We start from the raw sequence: 22,841 nt of genomic DNA on the forward strand, positions 1-22,841 counted from the left end.
AGAAGGGACAATCCAATAAACAAAGTCCCAGAAATGATCCTCACCGGATAAATTTGGGAGATAATTATTAAGAAGAAAAATGAATATTAGGGCTTGGAACTGGCATGTATTTTTAATAATGTTGGTTCTCTGTACAATTTAAGCAAGCAGTAAATGCCCAGAGAGGTACACATTCCAAGATCTGATTTACTTCTTTAAGCTGTTAACATGAATGCTTCATTTAATTGTTAAACTTTCAGTGAAGCTGCCCATGGCAATCAATTCAGAGAATGTCAAAGGCAAAAAAGAGATTAGAATGGACCTTTTAGAAAGTAATAATTTAGTTTACCATTGTTAAAGAGATCACAATTGCATTATTTTGAGCCAGTTCTGATCTGGGAATATTTAATCAGAGACAGGTTTGGATTTATGACAGGTGCCACAACAACTTTGAGGAGCCACATCTGCTCTTCCAAAAGTTAAGGTCACTGTTTTATTCTTCTGAAAATGATGTTTCCAGGGAAGGAAGGACCAGCTGGATCCAAACTGCAGTCACACATTGGTCACAGTAGTAATACCTCTCCTGCCTGCCTACGACAGATATTTGCCTAGATGTGTGGGGTACTGGTATCATGCGTGTCACCCATTTTTTGTGCTGCTGCATGTGACATCATCTCCAAGAGGTTACTTACGTTCTGGATCACTTGTTTCCTGCTCACTCTGCTCCTTGCTCTTGTAGAATGGGAATTTTCGTGAAAAGATGAAGTTCTTTTTACGCTTGTCATTGAATGACTGTGAAGGAGAAAAGGCATGGGGCAAAAACAGGGACGTCTAATTGTTGTCACACTCATGCTGACAAAACAACTAGTTTGTAAAAGTGGAGAGAACTGTAGTGACTCAAATCAGTCCAAACCAAGCGGCTGCAAAGAATCAGAGGTGGTTGCGGTGAGGTCTGCAGGATGAAGGCAAAGCCCCTGGAGACTGGATCGATTTGATTACAGAGGTCTCAAATCACAACCTGCAGCTCCTTATTTGGAAACTACCTTGTTTGGCTTGTTCAGATAAAGGGCTACAAATGGCTGAGCATGCTTTGAGATCAAGCCACTCATCTTTAATCATAACAGACTGTGCACAGAATTAATTAACTGGCTGAAAAAGAATAAGCTCTAAAGAGGGAAGTGGAAGCCTTTGATTTACTTGTAGTAGGTATGTGAATTCAGCCCTGTGCCAATTAAAATAAAATACTTTTTCTGGTAACTCTTGCTGATTTCATAGTGTTTTATTTGGCCTCTTAATTGACAACTTCTTAAGTGTGTTTTAATGCTTTTTTTTCATAATTTAACAAAAAATACTTCGTTTTATTTTATACATGTATATTTACTCATTAGGTTCCTCTGCATATGCTTTTAGTTTTATGTGATTTAGAGATGGAATTCTGCTGATAAGCAGTATTTCATTGCATGTTGAGCAACATATATTGCTTTAATTCTTCAAATGGAGAATTAATATGGAAGAAATAGTGTTTTTACATGATAAAAATTTTGACTTTATAGACAGTCGCAAGGGCTCATGGCACTGTACTATGTAAAAGCAGGATATGCCTGCTTGGGACATCTATCTCAGATACTAAATGAGGAATTAGGGTCTCTATACAGTCAACTGAGAGAAGTTGGTATTTCCAGAGCGCACCTGCGCAGAGCTGCAGATAGTGCTTATCTGAAGTGGTCTGTGTTGTCCATCAGATAACGTCTTACTCCTATACTGAATGTATCTAATGCCCAGACACACGACTTTGCAAGTGATCACCTCCAAGAGAGCAGAAACCTTCTTAACTCATTTAAACACCCAATTTCACGTGTTTGCCATTGCTCAAATGAAATGTAACCAGTATTGGGCTCCAATTCTGAAGTGGAATAGATTTAGTGTTTCAGAATATAATTCATTGTCTTATATTTTGTAAGTACAGCATAAAATGTGGTTTAGAATATGTATTTCTGAAAGATGTGAAGTTAGGTACTGAAAATCTCTAGTAAAATAGTTGTCTACTTGCGTCACGAAAGTTTCATGCCACTTTTACATTTCAAGCATATTTAAAGTTCAGTAACTGAAAACAAAGGAAAAAAATGCACATGTAGAATAAATGATCCATGAAAATCTCTCAGAGTATGTAAACATTCAATGTGAAATTAATGTGGAGGTCATGCACAAATAATCCAGACAGCATGCATTTCAAAACAAAGCAAATATGAAAGAAAGCCAGAGGAAAAAAAAAAATGCACGTGAAGGATTAAAGTAATCTGTGGATGAAAAGAGGACTGACATGCACATTATATCACTTTAATAACCTAAAGGATATAATTAAATTAAAATGTGTTTTCTGTGATAATTTCTTTTATTTTTCCAAAGAAAGGAATGTAACATGTTAACATTTCCCATTGTGAAAATGTTGTTTGTCATGATTCATCTGAATTTGACATAGTAATACTATAGGCATTACACTTAAAAAGGGGGAAAAATATATATATATATATATGCAACAGCACCTCAAAAAACAAAGGGGTTTTAAAATTACAATCACTTCATTACCAAATGCCATTTCACTTTGGAATTAAAGACAATGTTATCAAATTGATAAATAATCATGCTGTGTTTCAAAGAGATTATATGATAAATAAACACTTATAAGTATTCTTTTTCAGTATTTTACCCAAAAGTCTATAGCAAAAACTTCAGAAAGTCCATTTTCACCAGAAAAGCATACTTTTTTTTCAAGCTTATGCATGATCTAACAGTATACTCTAAACTAGACAGATATACTATAGTGTTATAGGAACTTTCTCTCCTTTTGCAATTTCAAGAATTGGATTGCCTTTTTAATAAGATATTGTTCCAGTTCAATTTGGACAATCAAAATCTACCAATTCACAGCAGCTGACTGTTATGTCCAACTGTGTCACTGCATTTACACCAGTAAAAAGCCCTGTTCCTAACATAAAGCTTACTCTTAGTTTATTAATCTCCATAAGCAAATTTGTTTATGCATGTGTTAATGTTTCTATAGATTAATCAATGTGTGTATTCATGTTGATGACCATATATACTATCACAATGTAGTCACAGTGATTATATTTAAAATAACAAAAAATATGAAATATTATAAAAGACTAAACTGGGTCTGATCTTGCAAACTTATAGAAATAATTAGTCCTTGGTATTAACTGCATGGGCTTACCAAGTATTTGTTTTCTTGTACATTGAGTGCATGTTGCTTTACAAGAAACCAAAGACAAACCTTGATTTTGGTTTTGTATCCAATATAAATGTGATTAAAATCAGGCTGATGGTCTCTACCTTACGAATATGAAATCCTGAGGACACCCAGCAAAAAGCTTCTTACACATACTATGAGATATATCTCTAACGTATAGAGATAGGGGGTTGGCAAAGAGAGGAGAGGGAGACTCGTACAGAATAAAACCATGTTTTCATTAGATACACTGTGTTAATTCCAGATTTTATTCTGTTGGTGGAGGAGTAGATACCAACACTGAATACGTATTTTCTTTTTTAAGAAAGGACCATGCATATGAGGAATGGTGGTAGGGTTAAACTACAAAATTCAAATGTATGTTTTTGAGAGATTTTATTTCTATAAAATGGAAACTTTGAGACCTGTCAAATATTCTGGAGCTGGTTTTCACAGGGTCTCCCTATGCTGCTGGAGAGGTGTGAAATAGCCGTAGGATAAATGAGAGAGGTATTTGCCTACATCTCCCAGCCCAATACAAAAGTTGCATGCAACTGGAATTGAAAGTGTGGTATCAAGCTTAGGCTTGACTCAGCAGTATTTATGTAGGCAAAGTTTCTGAAAGTCAGTGAAAAAGTGCCTGAAAATGGATTCCTATATAAGTTGTAATTTCTTTGCCATGAATATTGTAAAATCCTGCAATGGCAAATAACTTGGGCATTTCAGTCACAGTGAAAAACCTGTACAATAAATTACTTTTATACCTCACTGCCATCAGTTCACACAGACTACCACTAACCTAGGAATTGGCATTAGTAAGCACTTTATATAGACAAGTGCCTAACACTAAAAAGCAAATGAAATTTTCAAGTACTGTTTGACAACTGAACAGTGAGGTCATTCTTCACAGCATTTGAACTGTGATGAAAAAAAGAGTCTTTTCTCAGAAAAAAAAGAGGAGAAAAGCTTTCACCAATGTCCTGGTTTGAATTCTTGTTTGATATTACTTAGGCATAGACTGTGTTTTGGAGAAGCCAGAAAAAAATTGTGATGTGCACTCTTGCTTGACCAAATATCCCCACATGTCCCCAGTTACGCAAGTCTGGCTTACATATACCAACCTTCCCTGGTTGTGACAGACATTAAGACACTGTGTGTTTCTTCTTCCTAAGAATTCCCTTTGGTATTTTTTTGTATCAACATCATTTTTGTATTCTAAATGCTTTTCCCTAGGTGCAGCTACCATATATATATATAATCTGTGTGTTACTCATCAGCTAATAAGATAGTGTATTTTTAAAGGAAACTTTCATGTAATATTAAATAAACAATCCAATTTCAAAATTTGCTTTATAGTGGTAAACTCTACAAGGAATAGTGCATCAGTAATTTGATGGTTGTACCGTACTGCAATAGGCAACTATACCATTGTTTACTTTGAGCTTCTTCTCAATTTTTTTTTTCATAATGTAGCTGATCCAGCCCATGCTGTTTAGTGCAGATGTGCTCTTGATAGAGGTTGTCCTCTTTACACTTTGCAGAATAGCCTAATATGTTGGGGAAAGATTTGTTTTCATGCTCTAAAAGCTCTAAAATCTCTAAAAGCAAAAGCCATTAAACTCCCAAATACATTGGCAATACTTTATTTTGCTATGTCATTCAACCGATGCTAATCCTCAGTCACAAGCTGGGAACCAGTGTTGGGGAAGAACCTGAGAAAAAGCTGTTCCAGAGCACTGGCTGTGAAATTCTTTTTTACAGGATGTAGATATATTTCATTTACCACCTATTTTTAGGCAGGTTTGAGCTAAGATTTAGCCTAGTTTTTACGTTATGTGGTTATCTGTATCAGTCTTGTTCTGAGATTGGTCTAGCAGTGTACATGAGTTCATTCATTTTGCTGCTTCTCATCTGCCATGGTTTTTTTGATTCTTCCCCTTCAATATCTGGTTTTGGCCTAACTTAAATGAAAAGCCCTCACTTATACAGCGTTCTACAAAAATCTACAAAATTTATTGGCAGTATTATGTCCCTGCAAACCTTTTCTCTGTATTTAATTCGCACTTTTTGTATTAGGAATATTATTTTACTCTGTTTGAACACTGACTTTAGTAAAGGTATGGGCACTCAAACGCTGTTAAATCTCTACATGTTAGATCTCTCCCATCATACCAAAAAGTCGCACTGATACCAGAAAGAAAAGTTTTGGACTGTAGCAGATACTTAGTGTCATTTCTCCTTTCAAACATACATATCACCTCTCTTTTATAGTAGGCTTTTTCACTTAGCAATTCAAAATGCATGATGAATATGAAGTCTCCAAAACAAATTTTTGAAGACAATCCTGTGTTAGTATATTTGCTTTATGTGAAAAGTGGTTTTGCAGTTAGCGTGGCAGCATGGTCTGGGGAACATGGGTCAAACTGCACTTTGGGATTTTCTGCCTCATTGTTCCATCTGCAATACTGGGACCATAGCAGTGCCTTCCTTACAGGCACTTTGTGGGGACTAGGTCAATGCTATGACCTGGTGGATACTATCACTGAGGCCATGGTAGTCTCTTTTATTAAGATAATGAAGTATGCTGAGGCTAAGTGACTTGACCAAGTCTAGAAGAAAACCAATGCTACCGAGCCATTCTTGCTTTCATGTTGTAACCACAAACTTGGCCATGCACTGCCAATACATTTCATGGTGTAACCATAAACTTGGCCAATGCATGGCTCACACACACAGAAAGCTCCTAAAGAAGTCTGTGCAGACATGCAAAAGATAAACTAAGAAGTTGTTAGTGGCATCTGTAAGCCTGGTTGTACAGTGACCACGCAGTATATTCCTTAAGACATATATCTTTCATTCACAGTCTGACCATAGAATCATAGAATCATAGAATTGTTTAGGCTTGAAAAGACCTTTAAGATCATCCAGTCCAACCATTAACCTAACACTACCAAGTCCACCACTAAACCAATTAAGGGTAAAGTAATAATTAATTTCATGTTTCCTGCCTTGGTGGCTGGATTAGTTTTTAATGAAAGTAAAACTAGAATCGAATCATTAAGGTTGGAAAGGACCTCTAAGTTCATCAGTTCAACCATCAACCCAACACCACCATGACTACTGAACCACTTCCTAAAGTACCACGTCTACACATTTGTTGAACACCTCCAGGGATGGTGACTCCACCACCTCTCTGGGCAGCCTGTTCCAATGCTTGACCACTCTTTCCATGAAGAAATTTTTCCTAATATCCAATCTAAACCTCCCCTGGTGCAACTTGAGGCCATTTCCTCTTGTCCTGTTGCTAGTTACTTGGGAGAAGAGACCAACACCCACCTCACTACAACCTCCTTTCAGGGAGTTGTAGAGAGTGATAAGGTCTCCCCTCAGCCTCCTCTTCTCCACACTAAACAACCCCAGTTCCCTCAGCCGATCCTCATAAGGCCTGTCCTCCAGACCCTTCACCAGCTTCACAGCCCTTCTCTGAACATGCTCCAGCACCTCAATGTCTTTCTTGTAGCGAGGGGCCCAAAACTGGACACAGGATTCCAGGTGCGGCCTCACCAGCGCCAAGTACAGGGGCACAATCACCTCCCTGCTCCTGCCAGCCACACTATTCCCGATACAAGCCAGGATGTTATTGGCCTTCTTGGCCACCTGGGCACACTGCTGGCTCATGTTCAGCAGGCTGTCGACCAACACCCCCAGGTCCTTTTCGGCCAGGCAGCTTTCCAGCCACTCTTCCCCAAGCCTGTAGCGTTGCATGGGGTTGTTGTGCCCGAAGTGCAGGACCCGGCACTTGGCCTTGTTGAACCTCATACAGTTGGCCTTGGCCCATCGATCCAGCCTGTCCAGGTCCCTCTGCAGGGCCATCCTACCCTCCAGCAGATCGACACTCCCACCCATCTTGGTGTCATCTGCAAACTTACTGAGGGTGCACTCAATCCCCTCATCCAGATCATCAATAAAGATATTCAACAAGACTGGCCCCAGTACTGAGCCCTGGGGAACACTGCTTGTGACCGGTCACCAAGTGGATTTAACTCCATTCACTACGACTCTCTGGGCTCGGCCACCAAGCCAGTTTTTTACCCAGCGAAGAGTACACCTGCCTAGGCCATGAGCCTCCAGCTTCCATAGGAGAATACTGTGGGAGACTGTGTCAAAGGCTTTACTAAAGTCCAGGTAGATGACATTCACAACCTTTCCCTCATCCACTAGATGGGTCACCAGGTCATTAAAGGAGAACAGGTTGGTCAAGCAGGACCTGCCTTTCATGAACCCGTGCTGGCTGGGCCTGATCCCCTCATTGACCTGCACATGCCTGTTGAGCGTACTCAAGATGAACCACTCCATAGTCTTCCCCGGCACTGAGGTCAGGCTGACAGGCCTGTAGGTGCCCACAGTTAACAACACAGTTATATGCTGGCAAGCAACACTTTCCAACTTCTCTATGTCTTTTTATGAGATACAGAGCTAAGGATGTCCTTATTCTGTTAAATTCAACCTTAAATTTTCTTAGATACTGCAAGTATTTGGAGGGGGGGGGCAGGAGAAGCCTGTGCTACAACCATTCCTTATTGATTTTTTGCACCATGATCTGTTTTGATAAGTGAGAGTAACTTCGGGTGAGAAGAAGATCAGATGAAGATAAGTCTAATTGCTTAGTTTGTGCATGAAACTGCAGGGAGTTTTGGATCTTGGAAACCCAAAATGAAAAAGTACAAGCCTGATTAAAAACTCCATTCTGTCCAGCTTCTACAGACAAGGGTAGTGTTGCTTAGTATTCATAAATAGGGAATTTTACTAATCTTTTTTTTAACACTGACTTAATGCCACTTGTCAGCCAGCAACTCAATTTTAATTCCTAACAAAACAACAGTTAAAACCAACACAAACTACCAGGGGAACAGAAAGATGAATAGACTTTCAAAAAGCATGTAAAAGCAGTATTTTCAATTCTGCAAACATGTATTTAACTTGGTGGAAAGTACGAATCACATTAAAAAGGGAGTACTCATCTGTGCTAATTTACATTGCATCATTGTTGGTAGGATTGAAACGCCAACGTAAAAACCTTGCTTACGTGACAGCCAAGGTCATTTACAAGTATCCGAAGGTTGTACACAAAGAGGGTGGGAATGATTTGTTCAAGAAGCAACACTGAAATTAATAGTGAGAAAATAAGAAAGGGCAAAGCTCCTTGACAGTGAAATCAATTTGGATGTAGAATAATCTGCCCCAAGGGAAGTGGAAAAGCCTAGATCATTTTTCACATTTAAAACAAATCTGCTAATCTTAAGTACTACAGGGAATAACACTGCAGTGCTGGGAGAGAAGGGGGTGGTGAAGGGAAAAGAGCTAAACAATAAGCCTCTCCCAGCTCTAACGTCTGTGTTTATGTGATGAGATGCTCACAGATCCAGCACTGCAGAGTTGTGCTGGGGTCCAACGTGGGCTTTGACCTAGCCGGGCTCACTACAGTCATATGGGCAGTGTGGAGGTCTTCTTCTCCTTTCTCAAGGCTATCTCTGGAGTTAGAAGGTGTATTCAATGTTTGACAATGTTGTCCCAAAATTTCCTCTACCTTTTCTTTTTTTTTCTTCCCCAGAAAGTATCTTTTCCTGTTAGAGCTGATGTATGCCATCAGCTACTGATCCCACTCAAAAATCTTTGCACACGTGAACCTGTCTCAGCATCCTTTGTGCAACAATGATAATGGAAGAGCCTCAGAGATCAACAGTAACTTGGTGGGCACTTGGCAAAGTTTTGGGACTGTCTGATCACCAGCCCAGAACCATAGGTTTTCCTACAGTGTACACTGTAGGACCTTCATCAGCTTGATCTTCATTCCTCAATTTTGATCAGCTATTTTTTCATATCTTTTTCTTAACTCTGATTCCCAGTTGACCGCTCGTGCTTCCTTAGATTTGCAAATGAAATTGAGGGGTTTGGTCTCCCCTATGTAATCTTTTGAATTAATCTCACTAATAAATAAAGCTGGAGAAGGTGTTAGCTGTCTGTGCTGTTAAAAACACCCAACTTGCTCCTTTATCACTATTTTTTGTGGAATCATTTATTTGTGCAATCAAGTGCTGTGCACTTGACTTGTGCAGTTGTAAACTACTGCATAAAATGGACCATTGCGTAAAAAGAATAAGTTGCATAAAGACCTTTATTCCTCTTATTTTGTGAAGTAGTAGTGGAGAAAGATTTACAATACCTACATGCCTTCAAGCTTTTTGCTGAAAGAAAATTGGAGCAGACTAATCTTTTGAACTGCTCTTTTGAGTTAAAGGAATAGTGTTTGCACTCACAGGTGACTGGTGTAGCAGGCTGAATTATGGCAAAGATCTGGCTCAGGAGACAGGGAGTCATACCAGGCTCATGGTTTTCATTTAAAACATAGATTTATTTAGGCCTTACAGCTAAAATTATAAAAAATAAAGGCATGGGCAAATAAAACAAAGTCAGTTTCTAAGAGGCTGGTGTGAGGTTTGTGTAGGAGGTGAAGTTCTACATCTTCCAGTACTACTGGTCTCACAGATGGGAATATCGCATTAGATGGACTTTGGCTTTGACCCAGGTTGGCAGTTCCTGTGTCCTTATAACCTCCGAAACATGGCTTGTGAGTCACTAAGTCAATCATAACTGAACTGCTTGAATTTCAGTGAGCCAGAAAAAAAGATGTGAAATATAGGGACTGTATCATCTTGATGAGTGTTAATGCTTAACTCCACTCTTCTGGAGCTTTGTGTGAAATCTTACTAGAAGAAAACTTTGTTCTGTTTCTAATTCTTTGACAATACCTATTGCCAATACTATACAATTTTATTTTCAACCACTTTTTTAGAAGAAATCTAAGTAACTGTGACATTATCTATCCGTACATGCAAATTTCCTACCATTTAATTCAGGGCATTAGACAACTAGTTACAAAAATAGCACACACATGAAGTTAAATTCAGCACAAATTTCTGCTGGAACAGCTTAGAAGAAAAGCAATTAACTCTCAGCTGTAAACTTTGGTATTCTCTCTGTGCTGGCAAATTTTCACCGTGTTATATTTAATCCGTGACCAATTTAAACATTACATTACATATCGTTATGTCAGTGACTCTCTTAAACATTTCTCTTACCTAAGCAGGGATGGCACACACTTCTTGTGGAATAGAAAACACTGATACTATAGTCCTAACATTATGGCCACCTAAGAAACAATATTATCCTATAAATAAACTCCACACAATTATCAGGCTGAAGAAACTGGAAAAATCTATGAAATACATGTATTTAAATTGGTCGTTAACTGAAGAAATTAGTCCATCAGTATTTTCTTTGACTGACAAGCTGCCAATAGGCAGAAATATTTTTCACCATCTGGATCAAGTTCAACCCCAAAGCCTTTATTTCTCACATTTGCTACTCTACTCCATCATGCTTACAAGTTGCAGATATTTAGAATTTGTATTTCTCAATAAAATGCAAAATGGCTTTTTTTTTTTTTTTTTTTTTTAAACCGGAAAACATACCCAAAGGTTTTTTACTTTTTTTTTTTTAATTTGAAAGAAAAACTGCTGGATTTTGAAAAGCAAGCTACAAAAACATGTTTCTTCTCTTCAGCTGAGTAAAAGCTCAAATTTGACTTGACAGTATTTTTCACAATCTCTAGAACTGCTTCACCACTTTAAAAAACTAGGTTCTTCAAGGCATGCCAGTTCCCTGCTAGAGTCAACACTGCTATTGTGGCATAAATGAAAACCGAATACTCACTTGTTTTCTGTTACTTTCAACTGGGACCGGGGCCCAACAGGCATTATTTTTAAATTATTGCATGTCTTTGTGGAGTGCCTCAAGACATCCTGGAGCAACAAGGCACTGTACAGTTAGATTTTCCTGGCTATGTGCTGTTTTATCATCTGAATTTCATTTGATTACTTCAGCATATGAGTGCACTAGATGCTGATGACAGCAGTATTTCTAATGTACCTTGCAGAAACACTGAGTGAAAGGTATTCAGCTAAAACAGGAACGGTCAGGACAGCCGAATAATATTGGCTCAGGTCAAAACAGATGTGCAGCCAGCATCCACTGCCTGGCACCAGCTACAGCTGTCGTGAAACATGAAGGCAAGACTGTGGAGGATGTGAAAATGCATGAAAGAGCAAGGGAAGCTGGACAAATGAGACCCAGCTTTTGCTCTGGCCTAGAGAGAAGACGTCTCCTCCAAAATACAGGCTGCACTGTCAGGAACGAAGCTGAGATCTGATTCTTCCATGGCACTCAATGCTACCCCTATTTCTGAGGTCTTGCAGCCTTTTCCAGAACTTAAATCCAACAGAGAGAAAATGAGAAGCAAGACTGCAACAAAGCCAGATGGAGACGAGCAATTTATTCCTCTTCCTTGCGCTGGGCAGTTTCACACCAAAGCTCTGGAGAATATCTTCAGACCTACTAATTCCTTGTGCCAATAAAAAGTCCTTGTGCAGCAAATATCTCTGCTCAGTAATTTGCTTTTTATCACTTGACCAGCTTTTTTTGATTTCTTATAAATAGCTATGTATAAGAATTTGTGCAACATGATTTCACATTACTTTTTTATCCTTGTCATTAATTTCCATTTTATCACAGAGGAGCATTCTTGAATGATTGCTAAAGAGTAACAACTAAATTCCAATATTGCAGAAACAATGGTTTTGTAAAAGATTTTATGTCAATTAGTAATGGAGAGGTAAACCCAGAAATTTTATGACATGAATGATTTCCAAAGCTTATTTTAAGTTGCACACATGAAAAAATGTTCTTATTCTCTGGTTACAGCAAAGCAAATTTCAATCATTCTGAGACGGGGGAGTGTACAGTAAAATACTGATTCACAACTCTTGCAAATAAATGACATGCAGAATGATTTTCTATAAAAAACTCAGTTCTGAGTAGAAGGGGATTTTCTTGTCTGTAATTTTTCCACCTGTAGGTATACAAACGAAGATGTTCAGGAGCCTGCCCTATCTCTACAGCAACAGCGTGATTTCTATTGACACTTCAGGAGTTATACGCTGGGCTGAGCAGAGGGCTTACCCCTGTGCATTTCTAGATAGTTTTGCCTAACCTAACCTAACCTAGCATTTATATTTTACACTTGGCCAAGTGGTAATGGAAGAGTATATTCAGAATACCTGTTACAAGTTCCTAGTTTATTCACTGTAACTACTAGCGCAAAGATTAGTCCAGAAGAGATGGTTGAGATGTCTACTTTAGGCTTTTAAACTGCACAGTTTGAATAAGACCCCGTGGTTCTTAAAGTTTAGATTATCATGTCCGATCAAGATAAAGCAGATAAGGATTGCAAATCCTTGCCATGCCTTAGCCTTGTGAAGCACTGAAGGGCCAATAACCCTGTTTCACTGTGTCTTGAAATGGCTGCCATGTTTTTTAGAAGGTGCACCCAGTTAAGCTCAGAAATGGGATTCACTGCATCTAGCTTTAAACATTCACTCCGTATGTGCCTGGGGCAGAGGTAGTGACCCCAGATTCCCTTTACAGCATGATTCATCACATCTCTTTTAGATAACAGTGGCAGGTTGGTGCTCTTGACCGTGAAGAAAAGAAGAGCTGTTCACTTTGGGATTTTTGAGGTGGAGAAATATTAATTTAGAAGACAGAAAATTCTTATTTAAAAAAATCAGCTAATGTTTTACAACATTTACAGAATTGTCTCAATGTGTGTAATGTGTTGTATGTATGTGTAAATAATATTTCTGCAGGAAGCAATATTTCAGGCTTTCCAATTGTGCAGGTAAAATATTTTTGTGACAGGTAAAAGCCAAGCTAGAACATTACAACCCATCTCTGCATGTGCTCCGTAGAAATCTTCCAGAAGCTTATAAATAAATGCCTAATGGAAGCATATTTTAGCTAGAAATTATCACTCTAAGCAAATTATTTTTAATATCAGTGGGTGTCCAATAATTGTCTGGCACTGAGACAATAGAACATTTTTGTTTTGGGCAAATTGCAATGTGTTTGCTGGAGTGTTATTGAAGAGTCATTTTGTTTATACAGCTGAGGCCACACTGTGAACCATTTTGGATGCTAAATGTTACTAGGATTGCTAAAATGTTATTAGGAATCAGATCAGATCAGAGTGGAAATACTCTTTTTTGTTTTAGGGCCTGCCTAAACCAAAGTTTCACTTCAAATGTCTCTAAGCTGGGGGATTTAATTCATATTCTAACTTTTTACTCTAGTTCATGTCTGCTATTTTTAATGTGACTAAAACAGTATAACAGTCCTTAGCAAAAAACTCATACTAGGGCTCAGGTCAACTTCTACTGCATGTAATGGGAAGGCTCTTCGTCTTCAATACACTAGAAACATGATGAAATGGAAGTAAAAGAGAATACTCAATTCAATTGATACTGCAAGTGAAAATAGCACCAAGGAATGGAAAAAGATTTTTAAACTAAAATTTAATTACACAGCAAAGACTGACATTTTATTTCTAATGATCAAAGTTAGTCAGAATTGGTAGTATAAGCCTTATGGTAAGCTGTATAAACCATTAGTATAAACCTAACATTATCTTTTGCAGCCTCCTGGTAGCAAATGCTGTTCAAGTAGTCATAAGAAAGGCAAGCTAGAAAATTTTGGACCAAACTAAGGTGCTTTGATAGTCACAGAACAAAGTAAACAGCAAGTCAGTCCTGGTTGGTCATGATCTCATCTGGGATCACATCAGTGGGATGCGTGTCCGCAGGACAAGTAGGTTCAATAAACTCCCACAGCCCGTGGTCCTTGCCAGGGCTATGCTGTTGGTTTACCTATGCCCTGCCTTGCGTCTTGCCCATCCCACCTCACCTTATTGATGTGACTTCCTGGCTTGTTTGGACCTGACTCATCACTACAGACTTTCTGGGAACCGCAGGGCTGTGGACCAACCTTGGTTGCTGCCACCAGACCTGCTGTTCATGCCCTGGGACTGCCCTGGACTGCACCCCTCGTTGCGAGGCTGCTCTCACCCTTGGGTCCCAGTGAAGCCACCCTCTCCTGCTTCTCCCCAGTCTTGCACTGCATCCAGGTTATTGTCCTCCAGCTGCTCTCCTGGGCAACAGAGCTGACTGCAGTTCACTCTGCCGCCTTTAACTCAAGGTCTTTAAAAATAGCAGTAAGTATAGAAATAGAACAACAACATTGCAGCTGCATTATTCACTGGCTGCTCCTTAAAAACTACAGTAGTGGCAGGTTAGAAAAAATATAAAAGGGCTGGATTACGCAGGCAAGTACACACAGGCAGATTGCTCCTAGGCACATTTCTCCCAGGCATATGTACCTCCAGTTGCCAAAGTTTACAGCTACACAAGTCATCATTTTTCTAAGCAACGGTTGGAATACCAGTTGGAGGCCAAATTTATAGCCGAGATGAGCACTTACTCCAGTAAGAGTGCTCAGATTTCTTTGACGAATACCCTGCAGGCAGCTGTTACCATTAAATAGCAACAAGAAATTAGAAAGACTGGGAGAACAGAGAAAAGTCAGGCTAGATTGGTAAGGAGGGATAAATCTAGCTGAGACCAAGCATAAAGAATATTTAATTGTGTGTCAGTACCTAAGCCACCTTCACTAACCCTCCTCCATATCATCCTTGCGGGTAGGTGTATGCTGCTTATTATATGTTCAACCTCTCTTCTTCTTAGTAAATCACTCCACCTGTGATCCCACACATTCTGGTGTTTGACACTTCCATTATCTTTTACTCGGTGTCTGTTGCTATTTTCTGATCACCAAATTTAGAGGCGGAAAAAAAGGCAAAGCCCCCTCCTTTTCTCTTTTCATACACGTACACATGGACAAATACACACCAATGTGGACAGAAATGCTATTCCCAGTCCTGTATCTCTCACTACCATTTTGCTACTGACTGGAGGGAATTCAGAAAACAAAGATAATTAAGCAATTGAGGGGATTATTTTATAAGGAAAACTGAGGACTCAGTCAATGAGTGAAATTTTTGGGACATGCCAGAGGATGTACTCTTTCTCTGTCAGTGCAATGTAACCCACTGGTGAGTGTGTGTTACCAGGCTCTCCAAATCAGCAGCTAGCTCCACAATGAAGATGCAGGTTTTCAAAACATGCTCAGATTGCGGATTTTCTTCTGCTTCTATTATTGTCCCAGTACTAATCACTTTAGGAAATCCATTCATTATGCCAAATATTTTTAGAAGAGGAGTGCAAAGAAAAGTTGGTTAAAATACACTGAATATGTGGAAAACTTTCTTATTATGGACCACAGAACTGTTTCTCTCTAAAAGTGGTGAAAATTTATACTTAGAAAACTTAAGCCTAGCCAAACACTGATACATGTTAGAAACAATCTTTGATTGGCAGAGAGAGAGGATAGATAGTCTAATACATCGTTATACTTTCTAATTTCTGAGAAGCAGGGTTTCAGTTGGGATTATTACTTTTTTCTCTGCATTGACACACCCAGATCTGCCATGGTGAACCACTAGCACAGATGCTGTACCTGAGACCAGGGCAGGTGTGACTGCAGGTTCTGCTTGGTGAAGATGAAAATAAATAATCCAGTCTCCATATACATTGATAGAAGAAGTGATAACAACAGGCTTAAACCGAAGCAGTTTAACAATTTTTAATGATGAGGAGAGTGAAGGACTGGAGTGGACTGTGTGGGAAGAATATGAAATTCCTGTGGTGGCAGATCTTTAAGTAGAGATTAGACAAATCTGTGAGACAGGAGGAAGGTGCAGAAGGCACCCTCAGGGCAGGAGGTAGACTCAGTGACCACCTGAGGCTCCTTACAGACCAGTTTTCTTCTGATTTTGTGAGTATGGTTGAAAATACCATGATTTTCTAGAGCATAAATTGTTTGGAAATAGGTAGGTTGTTTGTTTTGGTTTTGGTTTTATTTTTTTAAGTACTTAATCAGCTGTCAAAACATGCCCTACGTATCAAGTCCTGACAGTCACTGAATTTTGACATTTAGAGGAAAGATGCATTGAGTATGCAGAGGGTTTTATTTACACCACAATATCGAGTTTGCTGTCTCAGTCAATTTTACCTTTTTCCTTTCATGCCTCAGTGCAGTGTTGCTAAAATGACAATAAAGCAAGAGGGTGACCTTACTTTGCAGGCAGGGCTATGGGATCTGTAAACAGAATCTGCTCATAAGAAATATTATTAAATGCTATTAAGCTTCTGACTGTCATAATAAATACATGCAGAAGCATTTGAAGGGGCAGGCTGTTTGCAATGTAGGTGATCTGAGTGGAATATGAAAAGAACTGTGGATGATGAGCTAACTGAATAGAAAAAAGACTAATGGATAGTGATGGAGCAATATGGTGTGGGTCACAGCCCAGGACCTGCACTGCTGATGTGCAACAGAGCTTCCAGGAGAGATTTTGGAGGGATGGAGCAGTCCACTTTCTCGGCAGGCACCTCGTCCCTGTTCGACACCCCACTGAGCAGCCCCACTAGTCCACTAATCATGGACTGAATGCCCCACCATGCATCCTGACACATACATTAAAAATTGAGAGGTTGTGAGAGGCATGACGTTTATTCCACTGGGAACTGAAATTGGGTATTTGTCCATAAGACAACGTTGTGGAGTCACTGGCCAAATAAGGTGTGAAATGAAAAGGCGTATGGTATAAAAAACCAGTTCTCTGTATTACATTAAGTTTTACCTAAACATTATGCTTCGAGATATTGCAGCACTTCTCTGGGAACAGGCAACATCCATGAATATTAGAAAAAAGGTGAGATGTTGATAAAGATCTTCCCAAGAGCTACAGTTTCCACTATAAAAATATTTTCAAGAGGCAGTCAAGAAAGAGTATATGATCTGACAGGGAGAAAAGCAAAAGACATGCTATTTTTATTTCCTGAAAGTGGCTGTAATTACAACAGCTGAGAAAAAAGCAGATTCCTGGCTTGTCTCTTTTCCCTCTGTAATATTTCCATCATTGTTTGACATTCTTTTTGATTCAGTAAAAATCTGAAAAGCCCTCAACCACTGTGGTTTTAGGATTAGAAGAGGAAAGTCTATTCTTGTTCAGCCTGAAGCCTATGGTAGGGGGAATTACCAAGAGTTCAGTACGCTGCTTGGGCAGATATATAACCCTCCTCACAGCTACTAACATGTTCTGCTCCTTTTGGCGCAGAGGTGAGCATGAGAAAATACTTGGGATATGATCTTGAGTTCAACATAGCACAAAACGTACTTTTTAATTAAGTTTGTGCTCACATAACTCCTGTAGTTTCCTCCAGCATAAATATCAGATATAAACCTTTGGGCTGCTCTATTTTCCACTGATTATCCACAGACCAGTGGGCCCCATAGACTGAGACAGCAAATTCTCAGGAAATCATAACTGTGTTATCTTATCTTCATTTTTCTTTTTTATGTTTGCAACTTCAAGGTAGCCAGTGTCCTGGAAACCCTGCCCTTTGCTGCAGTAGCATAGAGCAGCCGTAGGGAACCAGAGGGGTGGACTGGTTGCTTTGATACTCCAGCCACCTTCAGTAACAATTAGAAAAGCTGGTGAAGACCATTACTACAATTACATGAATAAAGCTAGAGACTGAACTTGGTCAACACCACTGAAGCACAATCTTTTCTTGGTGAAATGAAGCTGTTTATACCAGTATTTGTATTCTTTTCCTTATTACACAGGTGTTAGCATCTCTAACTGGTTTGATACCTTTAAAAATGTTAATAGGACCTAGGATTCTGATGATGCCTCTGAACCTGAGCAACTAAGTTTCTTTTGGTCAAAACAAACAGAACATGAAAGAAAAGCAGCCCTATTGGGTTAAACCAGAGATCCACTTAGTCCAGTAGCTTTTTCTGCAGTTGTCCAATAACAGATATTTAAAAGAAAAAGTAGAAGAAACATGATCCTTCCACTTTTATAACCTCTCTGCTTCTTGAAATTAACAATTAGTATGTCCTGAGCTAGATGGCAAAAGTATTAAAAGTTGTCATTGGATCCATTGTTTGCTAAGTCACCTTTTAACTTATTCATTTTTCATACAATATCCTGTAATAATGAGCATCAGAATTTAATTATGCATTGTATGGACAGGTACTATCCATTGCCTGATTTAGACTTGAGACCAGAACATTTCACCTAATTGTGATTCACATTCCCTGTTTTTGTATCCATCTGATTTTGTAGACTTTAATTCACAAGCCATGGATTGGAGGAGTCCAATTAAATGAATTAAAAGTGATATAAATATTCTAAATCACATTTTTAAAAAATGCTGAACTCATTTTCTAGGTGAGCTAACGCACCCAAGTTTGGCTGGAAAAAGAGGAACTTATCCTTTAGCTATCCCTGCCAACAGGCTTGTCAACTGTATTGCTGAGTGTTCTTAAACACCTTTTTAGCGACACACAAGAAGCTGATCAGCTTCAAATGTTACACCATCTGTAACAATTTCTTTGTATCTTATCTCCGGCTTTGGGATTAGAAATGAGGCATAAACAGATGAAAATGCTTAAGACTTTTAAAACTTGTAGAATAACTAGACAGTTCATATTTTAAAATCATAGAGAGTTTTCTCAAAGAAGTTTTGGCACTGTCTCATAAAACACTCTCTGTAGCTTATTAGTTCTTAAACATTACTTCTGTAGGGGAAGAAAGGAATCGGGGCCAGCAAGATGTTTCAAGGAAAATCACATCAGGATAAACCTTCTACCTGTGCAAAAACCCACAAGCATTCCCTGTATTCAGTTAAATTTTGTTAAAAAATGCTTCCGTGCCCATCTCCTGGCCAAATTTAAAAGTATCACATGAAATGTTATTCTTCCAACTTCATCTTTAGAGTGAATTAAGATAGTACCACTTGCCCACATGGTCATGAATGTATGAGCACAAAGGTGCAACAGACACACATAAGCCTGATTTTTATTTTGAATTTTAGCTTGATTTCCAAACAGAAGAGCTCTCCAGGGCTTAATGCAGCCCTGTTTATCTAGACTGAACTTCTTCCAGATAAAAAAAGTAAAGCATGCACTGTTAGACAGCTTGCACCACTTCTTTTTGAACACTGAAAGACTAAATTGAAATGCTGATCCATAAAACGCGTATACATATACGTGTATTCAAACACCTCATTTTACATGTTGGCGCTTAATTTAACAGTGAACACTTTTCCCCTTTATGCTTTTTCAAACACAAGCCCTGAAATTGTGGGACCTTTCTTTAATAGACAAAAGCAACTTTTAGCAAACGCTAACAATAGAAAGTGCGCTCCCAAAAGGGTACAACGGTCTTGGTCTGCAATTACGCAATTTCCTAAACACTGAAACAAACATTGATGTGAGTGGCTGGAAGATTAATGTTACACTGGTGACAAAAATGGAAAAACAATTCGGGGAATCAAGAGGTAATTAAACTTTGACAGACTCACTTGAATAAGGACCATTAGTTATATGAATGAATCATTCCCCTGAGACTTTGATTATATACAGGAAATAGACATTTAACAAGTGATTTCATTGGCAATGTAAAGCTTATTATCTCCCAAAATAAATGGCAACATTAATTTACAGGGTTGCAGAGTGGTCATTTCAAACTGAAAAATGGCGTTCTGAGTCCTGAAGAAATGCAATGAGATGAATAAGTCCTTTCACAATGCAGTTTGTTATACGTTTTATACCAAGTTATCTGCATGTGCAAATAATGTGCAGGGGCTGAACTCTGATTCCATGTACCTTATAAATCTGGAAAACTGGTTTCAGTCAGTGCAATGATTCTGCATTTGCATTGAACTCAGGAACTGTTCTGTGGAGCCGTAACGGGGAAGTATTTGCAAGTCTGAAATATTATTTTGCTGACATGTAGAGGCTTGGGACCCACTGTGCTAGGAACTGCACGTTCATGGCAAGAGGAACTTCTTACCCTGCTAATCTGTTACAGTCAAAGTGAAAGGGCAGAATAACCTGGGATAAAGGAAGTATTATTATTCCCATTACAGAGGGAAATGAAACAAGAAGAGATTAAGAATGAGAATTTCAAACTAGGTAGAGGACCAGAGGAACAGCAGGTCTGGAAGGGACCTGCTGAACCATTTGGTTTTGTCCCTTGCTAGCACCTACCTGCAACTGTGTCCTCTCATCACCCAGTTTTGGCCCTGCCCTGCGTTTTCTGCAGCCAGACAGGACTTTTGCTAATGTTTTCTGAAACTCTCTGTCTCCTGGTTTGCTCACAGAAGCCCTCAGCTGTAAATCCCATGTATGCCAACTGGACTGGTTTCAAAAATAAATCCCTGCAAATGTATCGTCAAGTATTTACTACTACTACAAATGTGAGCTACACTTCAGCGGAAAAATATACCTCAACAGCCAGGACCGTGGGCATTTCTCATGCTATAACTCTTGCCAGCCAGACGGCAACGTACAGGATATTAGACATCAGGCTAGTGAAAACTGTTGGCTGTTGGTCACAATAAAACGATGTTGCAGAGCAGTAACAGTGGGAAGGCTGTTCTGTCCAGATAGCGCTGGTGGAAAGGAACTTGCGTGTTTTGTGTTGGCTGGCCTGTCGTGCCTGCTGCGAAACACACCTGTGTTCAATGTCTGTCACAACTGTCAAAACAGAACATCCGAAACCTAAATTTTGCATCTGGGACTCTTTAACTTCCAACTTTTTGTTGGAGATTTAACAGCTTTTGAAGCCAGGGATGTTACAATTCTTGCCCTATTTCATTAAACAATTATCCATCTGCACTGTTTTTTAATGTCTTTTCTCTATCCATCATTTAACTACAATCGCAGCTACCACAGAATGCTCTTTATTTTCTTAGCATCTTCCAATTAGATGCAGTCAGTCAGTATTATTATAAAAAGAATATTTAATTATTTAGAAGATTATATCATACTATACTCCTGTCTATATTTCATTATACTCCAGGTCTTGGTTCAACAATCTAAATATTCCTTATGTTGCTAAAATTTTCTCTGCTCTGAAACTTCTAAAACAAAGTGCAATTTCAAAAGGTTTCACTATTTACGTACCCCTTTTGCATCAATTACACCAGGTTTCGCGTTGAATTTCACCGTCTTCAAACGTGCACGCTCCTTTCTTTCAACTCTGGGGAAAAGAAAACACAAATAAAGAAACACATGTTGATTATAGCGGTGTTTTGTACAATATGTTTGATATTTGATCTCCCAAGACCGTTCGTGGCTTACTATGCATAAAGTGAGCATTTAAAGCAAATTTTATAAATTGGAAAGAGAGAGAGACAGGTCACTTCCTCAGCCAAGCAGCGGTTTTCCGGCAAACACCAGACTGGATTCAAGGAGCCTTGGCTGTCCTACACCGGCAGAACAGCACTCCCTCTCGACACACATGGGAGTGTGGTAAAAGCATGTTAAGGACAGATTTACCCTCTCTAATTTAAGCTGTCCAAAAATCAGGCAACATTTAGAGTTCTGCTGTGGTCAGAGGAATGAAACAAGGACAGAGAGAGAGTAAGCCTTGGTGCTTTCAGATGTGCACTTTACAATGGAATAAATTTCTTTCTGTGCTGGCACCTTTTTATCTTGCTATAGAGGGAAGTTTGATTCCCTAGCTTACATAAATGACAAACTTTTAGATCATCCAAATAAGGTAAAAACAAATCCCACCAATTCTGAAGCTATCTTCAAAAAAAACCCCCATGGTTTCAGAGTCATGAACTGCTTAAAGAATACCTTAAAATACTTTAAAATTAGCTTAAAATGCTTTTACAAAACAGCATGTGACACAGCGGTCATGAATGGTGTCTAAACTCATGGCAAATGTGAAGTAAAAAGCATGTGATGGGTTGAGAAGATGTAAGAAGTTGCAGTTGTTGGAAAGGAGAGCCTTGCTCCTTTTCCCCACTACTGCCCCATTTCCCATTGCTCCCAGCAGTGCCCCTCATTGCTGCTTTCTCCACAGCAGAAAACTAAGTAAGTAATAAAAGTGAATGGGTTGTAATGGTTTTAAAGAGTTAATCAGCCAACTGAAATGATTCAGCAGCTTGTCTGGTTGGAGCAGACTACAAGAGGGGAAAGGAAAGCTCCTTTCTCTTATGCTTCAGAGCAACCTTTGCCTTGAACCTCAAAGAAAAACAGATAATTTCGTACTAACCTGAGTTTGAGGGAGGTACCTAGAAGCTTTTCATGGGCCAGTATGTTATTGGGCAATCCTTAACAAATGTGTTAGGTATTTTAAGTTTTCCTAAATTGCCTCACATCCATAAGCCAACATTCACCATGTACATGCAGACAGTCTGCCCATAGCTTTGCAGTGCCCTTTGCACATGATCAGTGTTTAAATCTTAGGTTCTGCAATACTGACTGTACAATACCACAGATTTTTAAGTGTCTTGCCCTCAGCTCAGCTGGAGTAATTTTGAATATGCTATCACTGGAAGTTTTTCTTGTCTTAAAAACCTTATTTACAAATGAATTTCAAATTTGTCTTCTGAAAGATGGAGGTATGCTGTTTGTTACAACATTCAAGTGCAGAGAAACTTTATTGAGGCTTTGATTACTTAAAACTACACAGTTTTGCCAAAAAGAGCATTTCTCAGGAGATGTACAAATACTC

The 22,841-nt window shown here is 38.9% G+C and overlaps 1 protein-coding gene across 8 annotated transcripts in view; it reads right to left on the bottom strand.

Moving 5' to 3' along the window:
• Positions 1–22,841, bottom strand: part of DLG2 (discs large MAGUK scaffold protein 2) — a 677,470-nt gene that overhangs the window by 23,985 nt on the left and 630,644 nt on the right. For 6 of the 8 annotated variants that reach the window (XM_075727693.1, XM_075727696.1, XM_075727698.1 and 3 more), the window contains one exon: positions 21,278–21,353. In XM_075727693.1, coding sequence (XP_075583808.1) covers positions 21,278–21,353 — 76 coding nt within the window. Of the gene's footprint in view, positions 1–671; positions 772–21,277; positions 21,354–22,841 lie in introns of all 8 variants that reach the window. The other 2 variants (XM_075727694.1, XM_075727691.1) reach the window with 1 other exon arrangement.

This window comes from Pelecanus crispus, chromosome 1 (genome assembly GCF_030463565.1).
Source record: "Pelecanus crispus isolate bPelCri1 chromosome 1, bPelCri1.pri, whole genome shotgun sequence".
NCBI classification, from domain to species: domain Eukaryota; kingdom Metazoa; phylum Chordata; class Aves; order Pelecaniformes; family Pelecanidae; genus Pelecanus; species Pelecanus crispus.